At 38.9% G+C, this 17,144-nt stretch overlaps 1 protein-coding gene across 2 annotated transcripts in view; it reads right to left on the reverse strand.

Annotated features, from left to right (window-relative positions):
- LOC105532345 (chromosome unknown open reading frame, human C4orf45) overlaps window positions 1–17,144 on the reverse strand; it is a 149,236-nt gene that overhangs the window by 95,577 nt on the left and 36,515 nt on the right. The window contains exon 2 of one of the 2 annotated variants that reach the window (XM_011970521.1): window positions 768–1,000. The exons of the other annotated variant lie outside the window; for it this stretch is intronic. Within the exon in view, the coding sequence (XP_011825911.1) occupies window positions 768–1,000 (233 nt within the window). The remainder of the gene's footprint in view (window positions 1–767; window positions 1,001–17,144) is intronic. 2 annotated transcript variants of the gene reach the window in all.

Consider the following 17,144-nt stretch of genomic DNA (forward strand, 5'->3'; position numbering starts at 1 on the left):
GTGCCACTGCACTCCAGCCTGGGCGACAGAGTGAGACCCTGTCTCAAAAAAAAAAATTAAAAAATAATAAATGGTTTTTCCTTTTGTTAACTTTTACCAGATGAAACTTAAGAATTTGAGGAAATACAGTTATTGCATGATTGATACATTCAATTTTCAGACAATGCACAGGCCTGCCTGGAAAAAAATATCCAGATTCTCAGATTTTACTTCTAAAACCACTTGTGCACTCTTCTGTTTCAGAGGAGACACCATGATCTCATGCCTATGTCTACATAACCAAAAGGAAATAAGACAAGGTTTCTAAAACCCTCTGACAACATACCCTGAATTATTAATACTGGATACGAAGGCATTATCAGTACAGTGAATCTTAAAGATCTGAGACGCACATGTTAGGTTTGTGGATTATGCCCAGCACAGGCTTCTTTCTTTGCACCACCCACGCATGAAGCAGTGCTAGGATGGGGGAAGAGTGTGTGCCAGTGCCTCAGCCTGAATGTGAATCAGAATGCATGCCAAAGCCAAACACAAACGCTTTTGCATTATCCATGGCTTCGTTTTCCTCATACCCTTCCCCTGGTGTATTAAACGGGCTCCAGGAGTGGAGCACATGCATTTATTCACACATGTCTTTCTGCAAAACTCAAACCTCTTTATGTCTCAATGAGAAATCAAGCACCCGACATTTCCTTTAGAAGCAAATTCATAAAGAATTCAAGTTAGAAAACAGGACACTATGAAAAGCATAAATTTAAGAGCAATACCTTGATATGGAAGCCACTCTCCAGTCTTGATTTGTTGATAAAATTATACTGTGGTACTCCCCAACCAATTTCACCAACGTACTCATGTTTATATTTTGCTGGCAAGCTTCTATTTGAGGCAGGCCTCCATAAATATCTGAGATCTCCAGTTTTTTCTAATGCCGGATGCTGTTCTCCTACATAGCAGGTGTGCTGATGAATTTTGGGTAAATAATCCTTTATGTAGTCTGGACCTTTAAAAGACAAAAAGTACTTAAAATTTCTCCACACTTTATTCTAAGATACTTTTGTTAATGTAACCATTGAAATACTAATAGCCAATAATTATATGGCACTTACTATATTCTAGGTTCTATTATAAGCCTTTTAGACATGTTAATTCATATTAATACTTATTTATAATTAATAATTCTTATTAATGCTTATTAGTAACCAAATGAGACTGGTAGAATTTTTTTTCTCCAGTTTATGTATGGGGAAAATGAAAGATTGGTTACTTGTCCAGAATTATAGCTAACAAGGTCTTTGTACCCAGACAGGCTGATGCAAAGGTTGGGCTCTTAATTGACCCATTAAACTGCTTTGTATATAATCAACTTAACATAGACATGGGCTGGATGTGGTGGTTTATGCCTGTAATCCCAGCACTTTGGGAGGCCAAAGTGGGTGGATCGCTTGAACTCAGGAATCTGAGACCAGCCTGGATAACTAGTGAGACCCTGTCTCTACAAAAAATAAAAATTAGCCATGCATGGTGGCACACACCTGTGGTCCCAGCTATTTGAGAGATGGAGGTGAGAGGATTGCTTAAGCCCAGGAGGTGGAGGCTGCAGTGAGCTGTGACTGTGCCACTGCACTTCAGCTTGGGCAATAGAGCAAGACCACCTCAAAAAAAAAAAAAAAAAAAAAGACATGATCTATTCTAAAATTTCTCACATGCCATATTTGCAGGATGTAGGCCTTCAAATATTGAGGTGTTTTATCTAGGTAGATAAAAATCTGAAATGAGTATTAGAATACTCCCCAAATGTATTAGCAAAAAATTGAAAAATGGAGAAAATTGTTAGATGAGGGTAAGCTTATAACATTACCAAAGGCAGAAGCATTTGCATTTTAAAAGTAAAACAATGAACAAAAAAAAAAAAAAGAATTATAGAAATAGGTGAAAAAAGCAGAAATAAGAGGTCTGGGAAAAGATTAAATTTTTTTACTATGATATTTTAAGTTCTGGGGTACATGTGCAGAACGTGCAGATTTGTTACATAGGTATACACGTGCCATGGTGGTTTGCTGCACCCATCAGCCCATTATCTACATTAAGTATTTATCCTAATGCTATCCCTCCCCTAGCCCCCCACCCCGACAGGCCCCCGTGTGTGATGTTCCCCTCCCTGTGCCCATATGTTCTCACTGTTCAACTCCCACTTATGAGGGAGGACATGAGGTGTTTGGTTTTCTGTTCCTCAGTCACTTTGCTGAGAATGACGGTTTCCAGCTTCATTCATGTCCCTCCAAAGGACATGAACTCATTCTTTTTCATGGCTGCATAGTTATTCCATGGTATATATGTGCCACAATTTCTTTATCCAGTCTAACATTGATGGACATTTGGGTTGGTTCCAAGTCTTCGCTACTGTGAATAGTGCTGCAGTAAACATATGTGTGCTTGACACATATGTTTCTCTTTGACAAACCTTACAAAACTAATGGGGAAAGGATTCCCTACTTAATAAATTGTGTTGGGAAAACTGGCTAGCCATATGCAGAAAACTGAAATTGAACCCCTTCCTTACCCCTTATACAAAAATTAACTCAAGATGGACTAAATACTTAAATGTAAGACCCAAAACCATAAAACCCCTAGAAGAAAACCTAGGCAATACCATTCAGGACATAGGCATGGGCAAAGATTTCATGACTAAAACACCAAAAGCAATGGCAACGAAAGCCAAAATTGATAAATGGGATCTAATTAGACTAAAGAGCTTCTGCACAGCAAAAGAAACTATCATCAGAGTGAACAGGCAACCTACAAAATGGGAGAAAATTATGTTTTCTGTCCATCTGACAAAGGGCTAATATCCAGAATCTACAAAGAACTTAAATTTACAAGAAAAACACACCTTATCAAAAAGCGGGTGAAGGATATGAACAGGCACTTCTCCCAGACATTTATGCAGCCAACAAACATACGAAAAAAAGTTCGTTATCACTGGTCATTAGAGAAATGCAAATCAAAACCACAGTGAGATACCATCTCACCCCAGTTAGAATGGCAATCATTAAAAAGTCAGGAAACAACAGATTCTGGAGAGGATGTGGAGAAATAGGAATGCTTTTATACTGTTGACGGGAGTGTAAATTAGTTCAACTATTGTGGAAGACAGCGTGGTGATTCCTCAAGGATCTAGAACCAGAAATACCATTTGACTCAGCAATCCCATCACTGGGTATATACCCAAAGGATTATAAATCATTCTACTATAAAGACACATGCACACATATGTTTATTGTGGCACTGTTCACAATAGTGAACAGTGAATAGTGAATGCTGACTTGGAACCAACCCAAATGCCCATCAGTGAAAGACTGGATAAATGTGCCACATATACACCATGGAATACTACCCAGCCATAAAAAAGATGAGGTCATGTTCTTTGCAGGGACATGGATGAAGCTGAAAATCATCATCCTCAGCAAACTAACACAAGAATAGAAAACCAAACACTGCATGTTCTCACTCATAAGTGGGAGTTGAACAATGAGAACACATGGACATAGGCAGGGGAACATCATACATTGGGTCCTGTTGTGGGGTGAGGGGCTAGGAGAGGGATAGCATTAGGAGAAATACATAATGTAGATGATGGGCTGATGGGTGCAGCAAACCACCATGGCACATGTAAACAAACCTGCATGTTCTGCACATGTACCCCAGAACTTAAAAGATAATAAAAACCTTTTGCAGCTAGCTCAAATAAATGCTTTTTTTAAAAAGAGATAGGGTCTTGCTATGTTGCCCAGGCTGAAGTGCAGTGGCTATTCACAGGTACAATAATAGTGCTCTAAAGACTTGAACTCCTGGGCTCAAATGATTCTCCTGCCTCAACCTCCCAAGTAGCTGGGACTACGGCACATGCCACCAAGCTCTGCTAAAATTGGTAAAGTTAATCATGTGAATGTGAAAGACCTAAGACTTTCTGTAAGAAATGGTGCTTACTGATGAAAGATAAGACAATGAAGCTACTGGCCCAGGAAGAAGTTCAAAAACCCCATAGCCAAAATGAGTGTAGACGTGTATGGGCAGACTGGGGACAGAAAGAAGGAACTTCATTTCTTTTCCAAAAGTTAACCAAAGACCTTGGAGAGAAAATCTGTGTTGTGGTGACACTGCCTCAGTCCTTTCTGGCTCCTGTGGCTCCTTTCATCTTGCTCTTAAATCAGGGAGCTCAGTATTTGCAGAAAGTGCAAGGCGGGCAAAGGCTTTGATCCACTGCCCCTGACGCGTGGACCAGGTACTCTTGATAGGATGGTAAACGTGTAACAAGACTGTGCTCAGAAAACGAATCTCAGCTTTCCAAGGAAGCCGAAAATGTGAGGGTTTTTCCAGAAACAATTTTAGCAGGTGTTTTCACAGCTTCCTAATCACCCTCACTCCCCAAGAAAATTGAGTATTCACTGAGTGGCTAATTTCCCCTGATGAATACATCGTGGCTTCAGTTTTATTTGCTTCAGGTTTTCACTTAGATAGACCTACCTTGATAAAGCACAGAATCGTCAGAGCATGAAAACCTGTTTTCTCTCTCCATATGACAGGTGTTGAGGTCTCATTTGCAAAACTCTGTCATAAGGAACTTTTTGCAATCTCTTCTAAACAGTGAAATATGGAAGAACTGTGTTAGTCTTTTTGGAATTGCAGTGTATGTTTAAGCCAGTTTTTAAATTTTATTTTACTCTGAGGTGTACCCTTCAGAAGATACTTTTTTCCCTTTTCAGAAACAGGACCTTGCTTCACCCAGGCTGAAGTAAAGTGATGCAATACTAGCTCACTGCAGCCTTGACCACCTGGGCTCCAGGGATCCTCCTGACTCAGCCTCTCGAGCAGCTAGGACTACAGGTGCAGGCCATCACATTTGGCTAATTATTATTATTTTTATTTGTAGACATGGAGTCTTATTGCCCAGGCTGGTCTCAAACTCCTGGCCTCAAGTGAACCTCCTGCCTTGGCCTTCCAAAGTGCTGAGATTACAGACATGAGCCACTGTGCCCAGACTCAGACCAGTGTTTTCCCAAATACGTCATCCAATGCTGCTCGCATGAGTGCACCATGAAGGTGGTGGTGTGTGTGGGAGGGATCTCTACAGTCAAATGCACTTGGGAACACTGCTTGCTACATTTGCCTTGTAGATATTCACAGCATATGAAAGTATATTCAGAGTTCTGATAAGACTTATATGGTAAATAAACTATTTACAGTTACATAGCCCAGTGTTTCCCAAACTGATTTCAACATAGATGGTTTTTCCCTACTGGGTCACTTATATGCATCCTACTGTACATGTGAGAGTAGATATTTATCTGTCGTTAGTTCCTTAGTTGCTCTGTGGACTGTAGTAAGTTTTTGAAAAAAGCTATTACTTGCCAGCTGTCTTGGTTTGTGCTGCTATAACAAAATACCCGAGACTAAGTAACTTGTAAAGAACAGAAATTTGTTTTCATACAGTTATGAAGGCTGGGAGTCCAAGATCAAGGTGCTGGCAGGTCATGTGACGAAGGCTGCTGTCTGCTTCTAAGATGGTGCGTCGTTACCGCATCCTCTGGAGGGGAGGAACACCAGGTCCCGACAGGGCAGCGGGTGGAAGGACAAGCAAGCTGGAGGCTTCCTGAAGCCTTCTTTATAAAGGCTTTAATCTCATTCATGAGGGAGGAGCCCTCATGACCTAATCATCTCTTAAAGGCCCCACCTCTTACTCCTATCACATCGGCCGTTAAATTTCAACACCTGAATTTGGGGAGGTGTGCACACTGAAACCATAGCACGAGTTGAGTCAAAAGCACTTCGTTTTAGAAGGTGTGGTGAAAAGCGTACATGCTTCGCAATCCAAGTATGTGTGTTTGTGTGTGTGTGTGCATGTCCCGTCAGTCCAACAAACTTCATCTTTTGCCAACACTTGAAGAAAGGGCTGGGCATGGTGTGTCAGGCACCATGGAAGGCTAAGAAGGGAGGATCACTGGAGTGTAGGACTCCTAATTTTAAATTATCCAGTCGCCTGTGGCATGCCCGGGTAGTCCCAGCTCCTCAGGAGGCTCATTTGAGCACAGAAGTTTGAGGTAGCAGTGAGCTATGATCATGCCACTCCAGCCTGGGCAACAGGGTGAGATCCTGTCTCTAAAAAAAAGAAAAAAAAGAGAAAAAAGAAAGAAAGAAAAGTACCGAACTACAATGTGTGTTAATAGAGTAGGGGAAAATTCCATCCCTGAAGCAAATGTCTCTTTCTCACCTCTTCTCTCCAGGTTTGTTTTGTTTTGTTTTGTTTTTTGCTATTACTGGGATTCTCTGCAGTTTCATTGCCTCATTTAGTTCATTCATTTATCTTTCACTGATTTATTCATTTATTCAACACGTACTTATGAACAGCTACTACATGTCAGGCACTGTTCTGAGTGCTTGGAATATAGCAGTGAAAAAAACAAAGGCCGTTGCCTTTATGAAACTGGCATTCTTTGAGAGGCAGGTGCTAGAAATAAACAATTCTTCATCATCTGGATTATCACCACAGCCTCCTTAACTAGTCTTGGCTCTAGTTTCTCTCCTTTCTAATCCATCTTCTATACAGCTGTCAAGAGTGATTTAAAACTCAGATAACATTAAACACTTCCTTTCCTTAAAAACATGAAATAATTTTCTCCAGCGCTTGGGAATTTATTTCCATTCAGATTTCTCAGGATTGCAGAATAGTGTCTTCTTAATCAGACCATAATACCTTCCATAACCTTTTCTCATTGTTAAACCAAACCCTACAAGGCTTATTGCAAATGCTTCCATCTATGGAGAACATATCTAATCCCCTCAAGTCAAAATTAAACACTCAACACAATGTAGTACGGTAGCTTCATTGAATTTCACTTCTTCTTTTCTATATCAAATTTACTGGATCTTCCTCATTTGTAAGCTCTTGGAGGATAAGAGTTGTATCTTATTTATCTCTGTTAATTCTTAATAGGCAGCACTGTGCTTTGAACATAGGAGATCCACAAAAGAAATGCATGTTGAATAAATAAGTGAATTGTTGATTGAACATATGAATTAAAGAGTTCCATTATAAGACTGAAGATATATAAAGTCACATTGGGTGAGAGGTAATCACTTCTTAAAATTTCCAACAAGCCACTTAATTTCTAGAACTGCCTTAAAACCCTCCTATTCTGGGATTTATGTTAAGATACTTAAGTGTAAGGTCAAAGGAAGAATTGCTTTTCACTACATTTATTTTTAAGACTTAGAGATAGAAGGATGAGAGCTCACAGGAATATTATTTCATTTTATAATATTGCCTCATGAGGTCAGTCCTCAATTTCAGTGACCAGATGGAAACTCATCAAAGAAATAAATCAGAAGGAATCAAGTGGACCGTGGAAATGAGTGTTTCAATAAGTATATTTGATAATCTGTTGACACCATAGGCATAATTTGCCCCTTGAAGATGTGCAGTGCAGAACAGCTGGGCTTGTCAGGGGAATCAAGCCAAGGTAAAGGCCAGAGGGCGGTGGTGGGATTCGAACCTATGAAATGAACTCTAATGGGCACATCTGACATGTGCACATAGGGGGAAGAAAAAAGGAGATACTGCTAGAGATTAATTACTACAACTGCTAATGTGAATAGGCTCTCCAATTCTGACATTTACCACAGAACGGACTCATGGCCTGGAAAATGTTTAAATGCTGCATTTCAATTCAGTTGGTACAGTTATGCAATGGGTCTAACCATTGAAAGAACTGAAAGGCTCGGTTTGTCAAATTTCTGAATGAGCTGAATAAACAGCAGGCAAAAGCATCCTTGCTACATACCTTAGTTCTATTCTCAAATGATGAACTTTCTCATTTTTTTCATTTTTCTTTTTAATAGAGACAGGGTCTTGCTGTGTTGCCCAGGGTGATCTTGAATTCCTGGCCTCAAGTGATCCTCCTACTCTGGACACCCAAAGTGTGGGGATTACAGGCATGAGCCCCTGTGCCTGGACTTCATTATTATTCTTTTTATTTTTTGTAGTCAAACTTTCCTGTGGACAACCTGAAAGCATTAGGGGCAGTGGTTACTAATCAAACTGCTTCCAATAATAAACTCTTGGGATTATTGTGTCAATTAGGTAACTGATATAATTATGCCTCAAATTATAAATTGGAATTCAGTCACAAAGAATTAGAGAATTCACCTGATACTTATGCACAGTTTAACTGATGGCTTAAATAATATATTTGGCACCTTACCACGTGCCCAATACTGGCTCAGTGGGAACAAAGGTCATTATGACATGGCATCTGTTTTTCTGGTCTCCCATACAATCTAAAGACCATGCTCACCTCCTTTAGAAAACATTTGCTGAGCAGGGCGTGGTGGCTCACGCCTGTAATCCCAGCATTTTGGGATGCCAAGGCAGGTGGATCATGAGGTCAACAGATCGAGACTATCTTGGTCTACATGGTGAAACCCTGTCTTTACTAAAAATACAAAAATTAGCTGGGTGTGGTGGCATGTGCCTATAGTTCCAGCTATTTGGGAGGCTGAGGCAGAAGAATCATTTGAACCCGGGAGGCGGAGCTTGTAGTGAGCCGAGATCACACCACTGCGCTCCACCCTGGCAACAGAGTGAGACTCCATCTCAAAAAAAAAAAAGGAAAACGTTTTCTATCCTTCATGGCAAACATTATTATTCACTGAAACTTTAAAGTACAATTTGATCTGTTTCATTTGTGTGCTGAGGTTTCCTAGCCGTTTCGTGAGGATGTGTCTTGTCTCTTTGCTTGACAGTTAACCCCTTATTAGTCCCTATTAGAGACTCACACTATGTCTCATTTGCTTTGGAACCTCTTTTGCATTCTTCACAGTGCAATGCACCAAGCCAATGCTTAGTAATATTTGCTGAAAGAATGACTGCTCGCTCATTAAATTTGCTGATGTAATCAAAAATGTAAAATTCCATAGTTTTCCTGTTTAGTAGAGAAAGAAGACAAAATAAAAAATTTTGTAAACATCCTTGGACTTTTAGTTGAAAAGTAAAACTGACCCTCTTGACAAAATTTTGCAACCAAGTGACTCTCCACATATTCATCTCTCCTGAAAGGAAAACCTAAGTATATAACAAATAAATTACATTTTCTTTATTTTGGCTTGCAATTTTCCTAGCACAAATGTGCATGATACAGTCAATTTTATTATAAGAAACTCTCACTATTCACATAGATAGGTTCTAGATATTTCATGAAAAAAAATAGTAAGATTTGTATATATAGAACTAATAAAAATCCATTTGAGTGCTGTAAGTAATAGGAAATCCATTGCAAAATTGATTAAACAATAAAGGAAAATTATGTCCCATAATAAGATTTTCTGAGGCAGGAGGAGGAATCTAGGGTTGCTTTCTTCAGTAGCTCAATGATGTCTTCAGAATCACAGGCTTTTCCATCTGTGTGCACTGCACCCTCCCCTTACCTCGGGCAAATTCCCCTGGAGGTCCCTAGGAGGCTGTCACAGTTTCAGGTATCACAGGCAGATACAATGATGTTCAAGAGGGTGTGTGTATGTTCAATCAGTGGGGAAGCCCTTCCTAGAAAACCTCAGATAAATTCCTCTCTCATTTTATTCACCAGGATTGAGTCATTCGTCTCTTCCTAAAACCAAGCACTGGCAAGCGAACTGGAATTTCGATGACTGGCTTGGATGATTCAGAATTTCATCCTGAGTCATGTGAGGTCAGGGTAGACACCCAAACAAAAAATGGAGGCTCTCTGGAAAGGGAGAAGAGTGTGCTGGCCTCTGGGTAATCAGTTACAAAGCAAAAAGGAAAACATTCCTCAGAGTAAACACACACAAACACACATACAGACACAAGGCAACTTTTTACTGCTGCTGTGCAGTTTACTTTTAAGACCACACAAAATTATTTGAAGTTACTTCTTTTCTCCTCTTTGGTCTTCATTTCTAGCTAAATCATAATTAGTTTGGTGTTTGTACTATCGTACTTGTGGATATGGCTTTTGTTTTGTTTTGTTTTGTTTTGTTTTGAGATGAAGCTTCGCTCTTGTTGCTCAGGCTGGAGTGCAATGGCACAATCTCAGCTCATGGCAAGCTCTGCTTCCTGGGCTCCAGCAATTCTCCTGCTTCAGCCTCCGAAGTAGCTGGGATTACAGGTATGCACCACCACGCCCAGCTAATTTTGTAATTTTAATAGAGACAGGGTTTCACTATGTTGGTCAGGCTGGTCTCAAGCTCCTGACCTCAGGTGATCTACCCTCCTCGAAAGTGCTGGGATTACAGGTGTGAGCCACCACACCCAGCCAAGGATACGGGTTTATACTAAAGCAATACCAAGAAATGGAGGCAAGCCAGGGGCTCAGTCAGAAGCTATCCTCACAAAATGCAAGGGAGAGGGCAATTATTGGTATTCCTCCATATTCAAGCTCTTTAATTGTTGTTATTGTTTAGAGACAGGGTCTCACTCTGTTGCCCTGGCTGGAGTGCAGTGGCACAATCCTGACTCACTGCAGCCTTGAACTCCTGGGCTCAAATAATTCTCCCACCTCAGCCTCCCAAGTAGTTGTGATTACAGGCATGGGCCTCCACACTTGGCTAATTTTTTAATTTTTTTGGGTAGATATGGAGGACTTACTATATTACCCAGGCTGGTGTCAAACTCCTGGCCTCAAGTGATCCTCCCACATCGGCCTCCCAAAGTGCTGGGATTACTGACATGAGCCACTGTGCCTGGCTTCCATAATCAAACTCCTTGATCTAGAGCAGAAGTCAGCACATTTTTTTTTAAAGGCCAGATACTAAATGTTTTAGGCCTATACAGGTCATACATACAATCTCTATCACAACTCCTCAACCCTGTCACTGCAGTAGACAATATGTAAACCAGTAAGTGTGGCTGTGTTCTAATAAAACATAATTTATGGACACTGAAATTAGAATTTTATATAGTTTTTACGGGTTGGGATTTTTCTTTTAATTTTTTTCAACCACTTACAAAGTGAAAGCTCACTTTTAGCTGTATAAAAAAAGGTGGCAAGCCAGATTTGGCACGCAAGGCATGGTTTACTAAATCCTGATCTACAGCAGTTTTCATATTTGTCTTTTATCTTACACCTCCTTCTTGCATATTTTAGATATGAATGAAGCTTCTCTATTTATTAGACTTAATTGATTACATAACTGCAAAAATAAGTATTTCATTTAAACAGACTATTCTGTAGATTCATAAAAGAGCGTATTTTTATTTGTACAATAAGAGGTCCCAATGGAGAGTCTTGCTTGACTCTACATTGCCAGTGTCAGTTTGGCCCCATATCATTTCTGCCTTTGTGTTAATTGGTTTTCTCATTATTAGAGTTGTATAAATGACCAGTGAGAAGATGGGAATATAAAATAGATTTGCCAGCGCAATAAAAAAATAGAAAAGTGGGGAAGACGGTAAATTATACAGATAGATTGGAAATAACATTAGGTGAGAATCGCCCTGGTTTTACCCACACTGGAAAGAGCTGAGAGGTATGCATTGCTGTTTTATTGCTCTGAGTAATGATGGTAATTATGATGTAATCCACAGAGCACAACCAACACTGGACTGGGTAAAAATAGTGCTCTTAGTCCTCCACTCTATAATAATATGTGTTGTAAAACGTATGTACCATTAAGGCCAGGCGTGGTGGCTCATGACTACTTTGGAAGGCCAAGACAGGAGGATCACTTGAGTCCTGGAGTTCAAGACCAGCCTGGGAAACATAGTGAGACCCTGTCTCTACAAAAAAATGTAAAAATTAACTGGGCGTGGTGGCATCCACCTGTGGTCCCAGCTACTTGAGAGGCTGAGGCTGGAGGATTGCTTGAGCCCAGGAGGTCAGGAATTTGAGCCTGCAGTGAGCCAAGATCGTGCCACTGCACTCTAGTCTGGGAGACAGAGTGAGACCCTGTCTAAAAAAAAAAAAAAAGTACCATTGACTTAATACTAGCTTTGCTTCAAAAAGAGAAAATAAATTTACCACTTTAAATGTAGGCATTGATAGCAAAGAGCATCACAATTATAGACAAGTTAAATGTAATTTATGAAAATGACACTTTTAGCCTGGATGAAATGTGGCAATTCCCTAGATAAACAGTACATTAGGAAGGGCTTGTCTATTTCTCGATGGCAGTAAGTGACTTCAATTTAGGCCAGGGTAATTTAGACCAGTAAGTGGTATTTCTCAACCTTGTAAATACATCATAAAAGGAAAATAGCTAAAAGTATGCTGTAAGAAAAACATGTGAACCTGCTATCTGGATTATTGAGAAATATTTAATTGTGGAAAGCAAGTAAGCCATAATCAACAGATAGATAATCTTTACATTTTTTTGCTATCTCTTTTGTAAAACCTTTGCCCTTCTCTACTTTAAGACATCCAGGGAATTGGCTGTGCTTCCTGATCATTGAGAAGACAGAAATAAAGTGACTCCTTATTCATTCCAAAAACGGATTTCACTATGCTGCAGCACTTAGCTTGTAAAATGGATTTATAAACAGGTGAAATAGTAGGTGGGTAAAGCCACACGAGAGTAAAGATTTACAAATTAAATTTCTTTATCTGAATATTCTTACTCTGAGGATTTATTTTCCCATCCCTGTAAATAAACACTTTTTAAAAAATTTTTTTTATTTTTTTAGAAACTACTTGGTATAATAGAGCACTTGAACAGGGAAAAATGGCAATTAAGATTTTGGTTTTGAACTTGCTGCCATTGGCATAGAGAACTTGGGAAAGTCATTTCATCTTCCTTGGTTAACTTCAATTTCTTTCTTTTTTTTTTTTTTAAGCCAGCTGTATTGAGATGTAATTGACGTACAATAAATTGCACATATTTGAAGCATACATCTGTACATTTTTACATATATGTACACACATGAACAGGGTCGTCAGATTTAAAGTACAGAATTCCCAGTTAAATTTGGATTTCAGATAAACAATGAATCATTTTTAGTATAAGTATGTCCCAAACATTTGCATGGTACATACTTATACTAAAAAATTTATTCATCTGAAATTCAAATTTTACTGGCCACTCTATGTTTTTATTTGTGAAATCGAGCAGCTCTATCCATGGATTCTCACTACATTTAAGATGAAGAACATATCTGTCATTTTTCCCATACCCAGGCAATCACTTTTCTGCTTTCTGTTACTGTAGATTAGTTTACGGTTTCTAGAATTTGATCGAAATGGCATCAAATCGTACAGTAAGCACCCTCTTTTGTCTGGCTTCTTTTTTTTTTTCTTTTTTTTTTTTGAGAGGGAGTCTTGCTCGGTTGCCTAGGCTGGAGTGCAGTGGCGCAATCTCCCTCACTGCAACCTCCGCCTCCTGGATTCAAACATTCTCCTGCCTCAGTCTCCCTAGTAGCTGAGATTACAGGTGCCGACCACCACACTCGGCTAGTTTTTGTATTTTTAGTAGAGATTTGGTTTCACCATGTTGGCCAGGCTGGTCTCAAACTCCTATCACCCAACTTGGCCTCCCAACTTGGCCTCCCAAAGTGCTGGGATTACAGGAGTGAGCCACCGGGCCCGGCTTGTCTGGCTTCTTACACTAAGCATAATTATTTTGAGATCATCCGAATTATAACATGTAACAATAGTTTATTCCTTTTAATTGCTGAGTAATATTCTATTGTACAGATATGTAACATTTACCTGTTGATGGACTTTGAGTTTCTTTTCAATTTGGGGCTGTATAAAACTGCTATGAACATTTGTGTATAAACCTTTTTATGGACATTTGTTTTCATTTATCTTGGGTAAATAACTAGAAGTGCAATGGCTGGATCATATGGTAGATGTATAAATTTGTAAAGGAACTTCCAAATTGATTCAATAGTAGTTGTGTCATTTTTACATTCCCACTAGCAGTGTATGAGAGTTCTATTTTCTCCACATCTTTACCAACACTTGGTCTTCTTAACTGGTGCATTCTAATAGGTATGTAGTGATACCTCATTGCAGTTTTAATTTGCAATCTCTAATGACTAATCATGTAGAGGATCTTTTGCTTATTTGCTATCCATATATTTTCTTTAGTGAAGTGTTCAAATATTTTGCCCATTTCTTAATTGTCTCGTCTTCTTATTGAGAGTTAAGCTTTTTAAAAAACTTTTATTTTAGGTTTGGGGGTACATGTGCAAGTTTGTTATACAGGTAAACTCATGTCATGAGGGTTCGTTGTACAGATTATTTTGTCACCCAGGTACTAAGCCTAGTACCCAATAGTTACTTTTTCTGCTCCTCTCCCTCCTCCCATCCTCTACCCTCAAGTAGGCTGTTGTTCTCTTCCTTGTGTCTGTGAGTTCTCATCATTTAGCTCCCACTTATAAGTGAGAACATGCAGTATTTGGTTTTCTGTTCCTGCATTAGTTTGCTAAAGCTATGGCCTCCAGTTCCATCCACGTTCCCACAAAAGACATGATCTCACTCTTTCTTATGGCTGTGTAGTATTCCATGTTGTATATGCACCATGTTTTCTTTATTCAATCTATCATTAATGGGCATTTAGGTTGATTCCATGTCTTTGCTATTGTGAGTGGTGCTGCAATGAACATTTGTGTGCACGTGTCTTTATGATATACTAATTTATATTCCACTGGTTTTATACCCAGTAATGGGATTGCTGCATCAAATTGCAGTTCTGTTTTTAGCTCTTTGAGGAAGTGCCACCCTGCTTTCCACAATGGTTGAACTAATTTACACTCCAACCAACAAGTGTTCCCTTTTCTCTGCAACCCTGCCAGCATCTGTTATTTTTTGACTTTTTAATGATAGCGATTCTGACTGGTGTTACATAGTATCTTATTGTGGTTTTGATTTGCATTTCTCTAATGATCAGTGATATTGAGCTTTTTTTCATATGCTTCTTGGACACATGTATGTCTTCTTTAGAAAAGTATTCTTGTCACTTGCCCACTTTTTAATGGGGTTGTTTGGTTTTTTCTTGTAAATTTGTTTCTGTTCCTTATAGATGCTGGATATTAGACCAAGAGTATTTTATATGCTCTGAATGCAAGTCCTTTATCAGATATGTACCTTGCAAATATTTTCTTCTAATCTGTGCTTATAGTTTCATTTTTGAAATTGTCTTGTGAAGAGCAGAAGTTTTTAATTTTGATAAAGTTTACTTTATTAATTTATTATTTAATGGATCATGCCATAGGTGTTATACCTAAAAATTATTTTGTCAAAAAAAGTATTTTTTGTAGAGATGGGATCTCATTATGTGGCCCAGGTTGGTCTCAACTCCTGGCCTCAAGCATGAGCTACTGTGCCCAGTCTAAATAATTTTTGTCTAATCTAAGATCACAAAGATTTTCTCCTATGTTTTCTTTTAGAAGTTTTATAGTTTTAGGTTTATACCTATAGGTCCGTGACCTGTTTCAAGTCCATTTTTGTATATAAGAAGAGATATGAAGTTCAATTATTTTTGTATATGTATATCCAGTTATTTTAGCACCATTTGTAAAAGACTATCGCTTTTCACTAAATTGCTTTTGCACCTTTGTTTTAATGATATATAACACTACACACACACACACACACACACGCATACACACACGCAGTGTTGTTAACTGGGTACCTACGTAAAATGCATTTCTTACTGTGACTGCAGTCAGAAAAGTTTGAAAGGTAGTGCTATGATGGTTACCTGAATTACTTTTTTCTCTCTCTCTGGTCTCCTAATCATTCTTGCCTATCACTTCCATATATTCAGTCCTTCCTGCTTCTTCAATTTCCACTGTTCCTCTGAAACGTCATTTTCTGTGGAAGCACATTTATGATCACCTCAGGAAACCATTGTTTTTGCTGTTCCTTCCATTTTTTTCCTCCCCCTCTGCCATACAGAGAAATGATAAAACTTTTTATTTCTCCCTGCCAAGTTTATAACACTCTCTGTGTAATTCACCCTGTGACCTTTCATTCACTGTTTCTTGTGGTTTGCAATTGGTTTACAGCAAATCATTTCCTTTTTCATTTGTTTTGCTTTATTGGGAGACAGCATGATGTGGAGAAAAGAGAATGGGCCATACTCCAGCTAAACCCTATTTCATAATAGGCTCATAACCTTCTTCAAAACACCATCTCTCAGGCTCAGTTTCTTTATCTGAAAAATAAAACCACATCTAACAACCTCATTTATTTGTTGTAAGAATTAAGTAAGGTACTGTACGTAGCAGATGTGAGGCATGTCTAAATCCTATACCGGGCACATAATAGATGCCCGATGATAGCTATTATCACTATATTATGTACCTTCTAGCCACTTCTGTTATTTCTGTCACTTTCCCTCATGTCCGTTATCTTCTACTATGCTAATGCTATTGTAGGCTGTACAGTATGGCGCCTCCGATAATTAAAATCAGTGACCTGAACTACCCTTGTGTGAAATGTTTAATGATTGTACACAGGAAGTGTCATGGTGCCAAAGAGATGAAAGAGATCAGATTTCATTTCACTCTATAAAAGAAAGACATTTTTTCTTCCACAAAAGAGGGCTTTAAATCTCCTTCCCATTATCAAGGTAGACAGAAAAATACTCCTCTTTAAAGAGAACACAGCTACTAGAAATGCTAACCATTCAGCTAACACGGTCAGAATGGCAGCTCAAACTACCATTCCCCAGGATGTAAAAGGCAAAAATAAGATTTTAGTGAAAAGATAGTGGTGCCCAAGATGGCCGAATAGGAACAGCTCCAGCCTCCAGCTCCCAGCGTGAGCGACACAGAAGACGGGTGATTTCTGCATTTTCAACTGAGGAGCTACATACCCAGTGCAAAGAAACTAAAAATCTTGAAAAAAGAATGGAAGAATGGATAACTAGAATAATCAATGCAGAGAAGGCCATAAACGAACTGACAGAGATAAAAATCATGACATGAGAACTACGTGACAAATGCACAAGCTTCAGTAACTGACTTGATCAACTGGAAGAAAGAGTATCAATGATTGAAGATCAAATGAATGAAATGAAGCGAGATGAGAAGTCTACAGAAAAAAAAGGAAAAAGAAATGAACAAACCCTCCAAGAAATATGGGATTATGTGAAAAGACCAAATCTACGTCTGATTGGTGTGCCTGAAA

Source organism: Mandrillus leucophaeus, unplaced genomic scaffold (genome assembly GCF_000951045.1).
Source record: "Mandrillus leucophaeus isolate KB7577 unplaced genomic scaffold, Mleu.le_1.0 Scaffold95, whole genome shotgun sequence".
Taxonomy (NCBI): Eukaryota; Metazoa; Chordata; class Mammalia; order Primates; family Cercopithecidae; genus Mandrillus; species Mandrillus leucophaeus.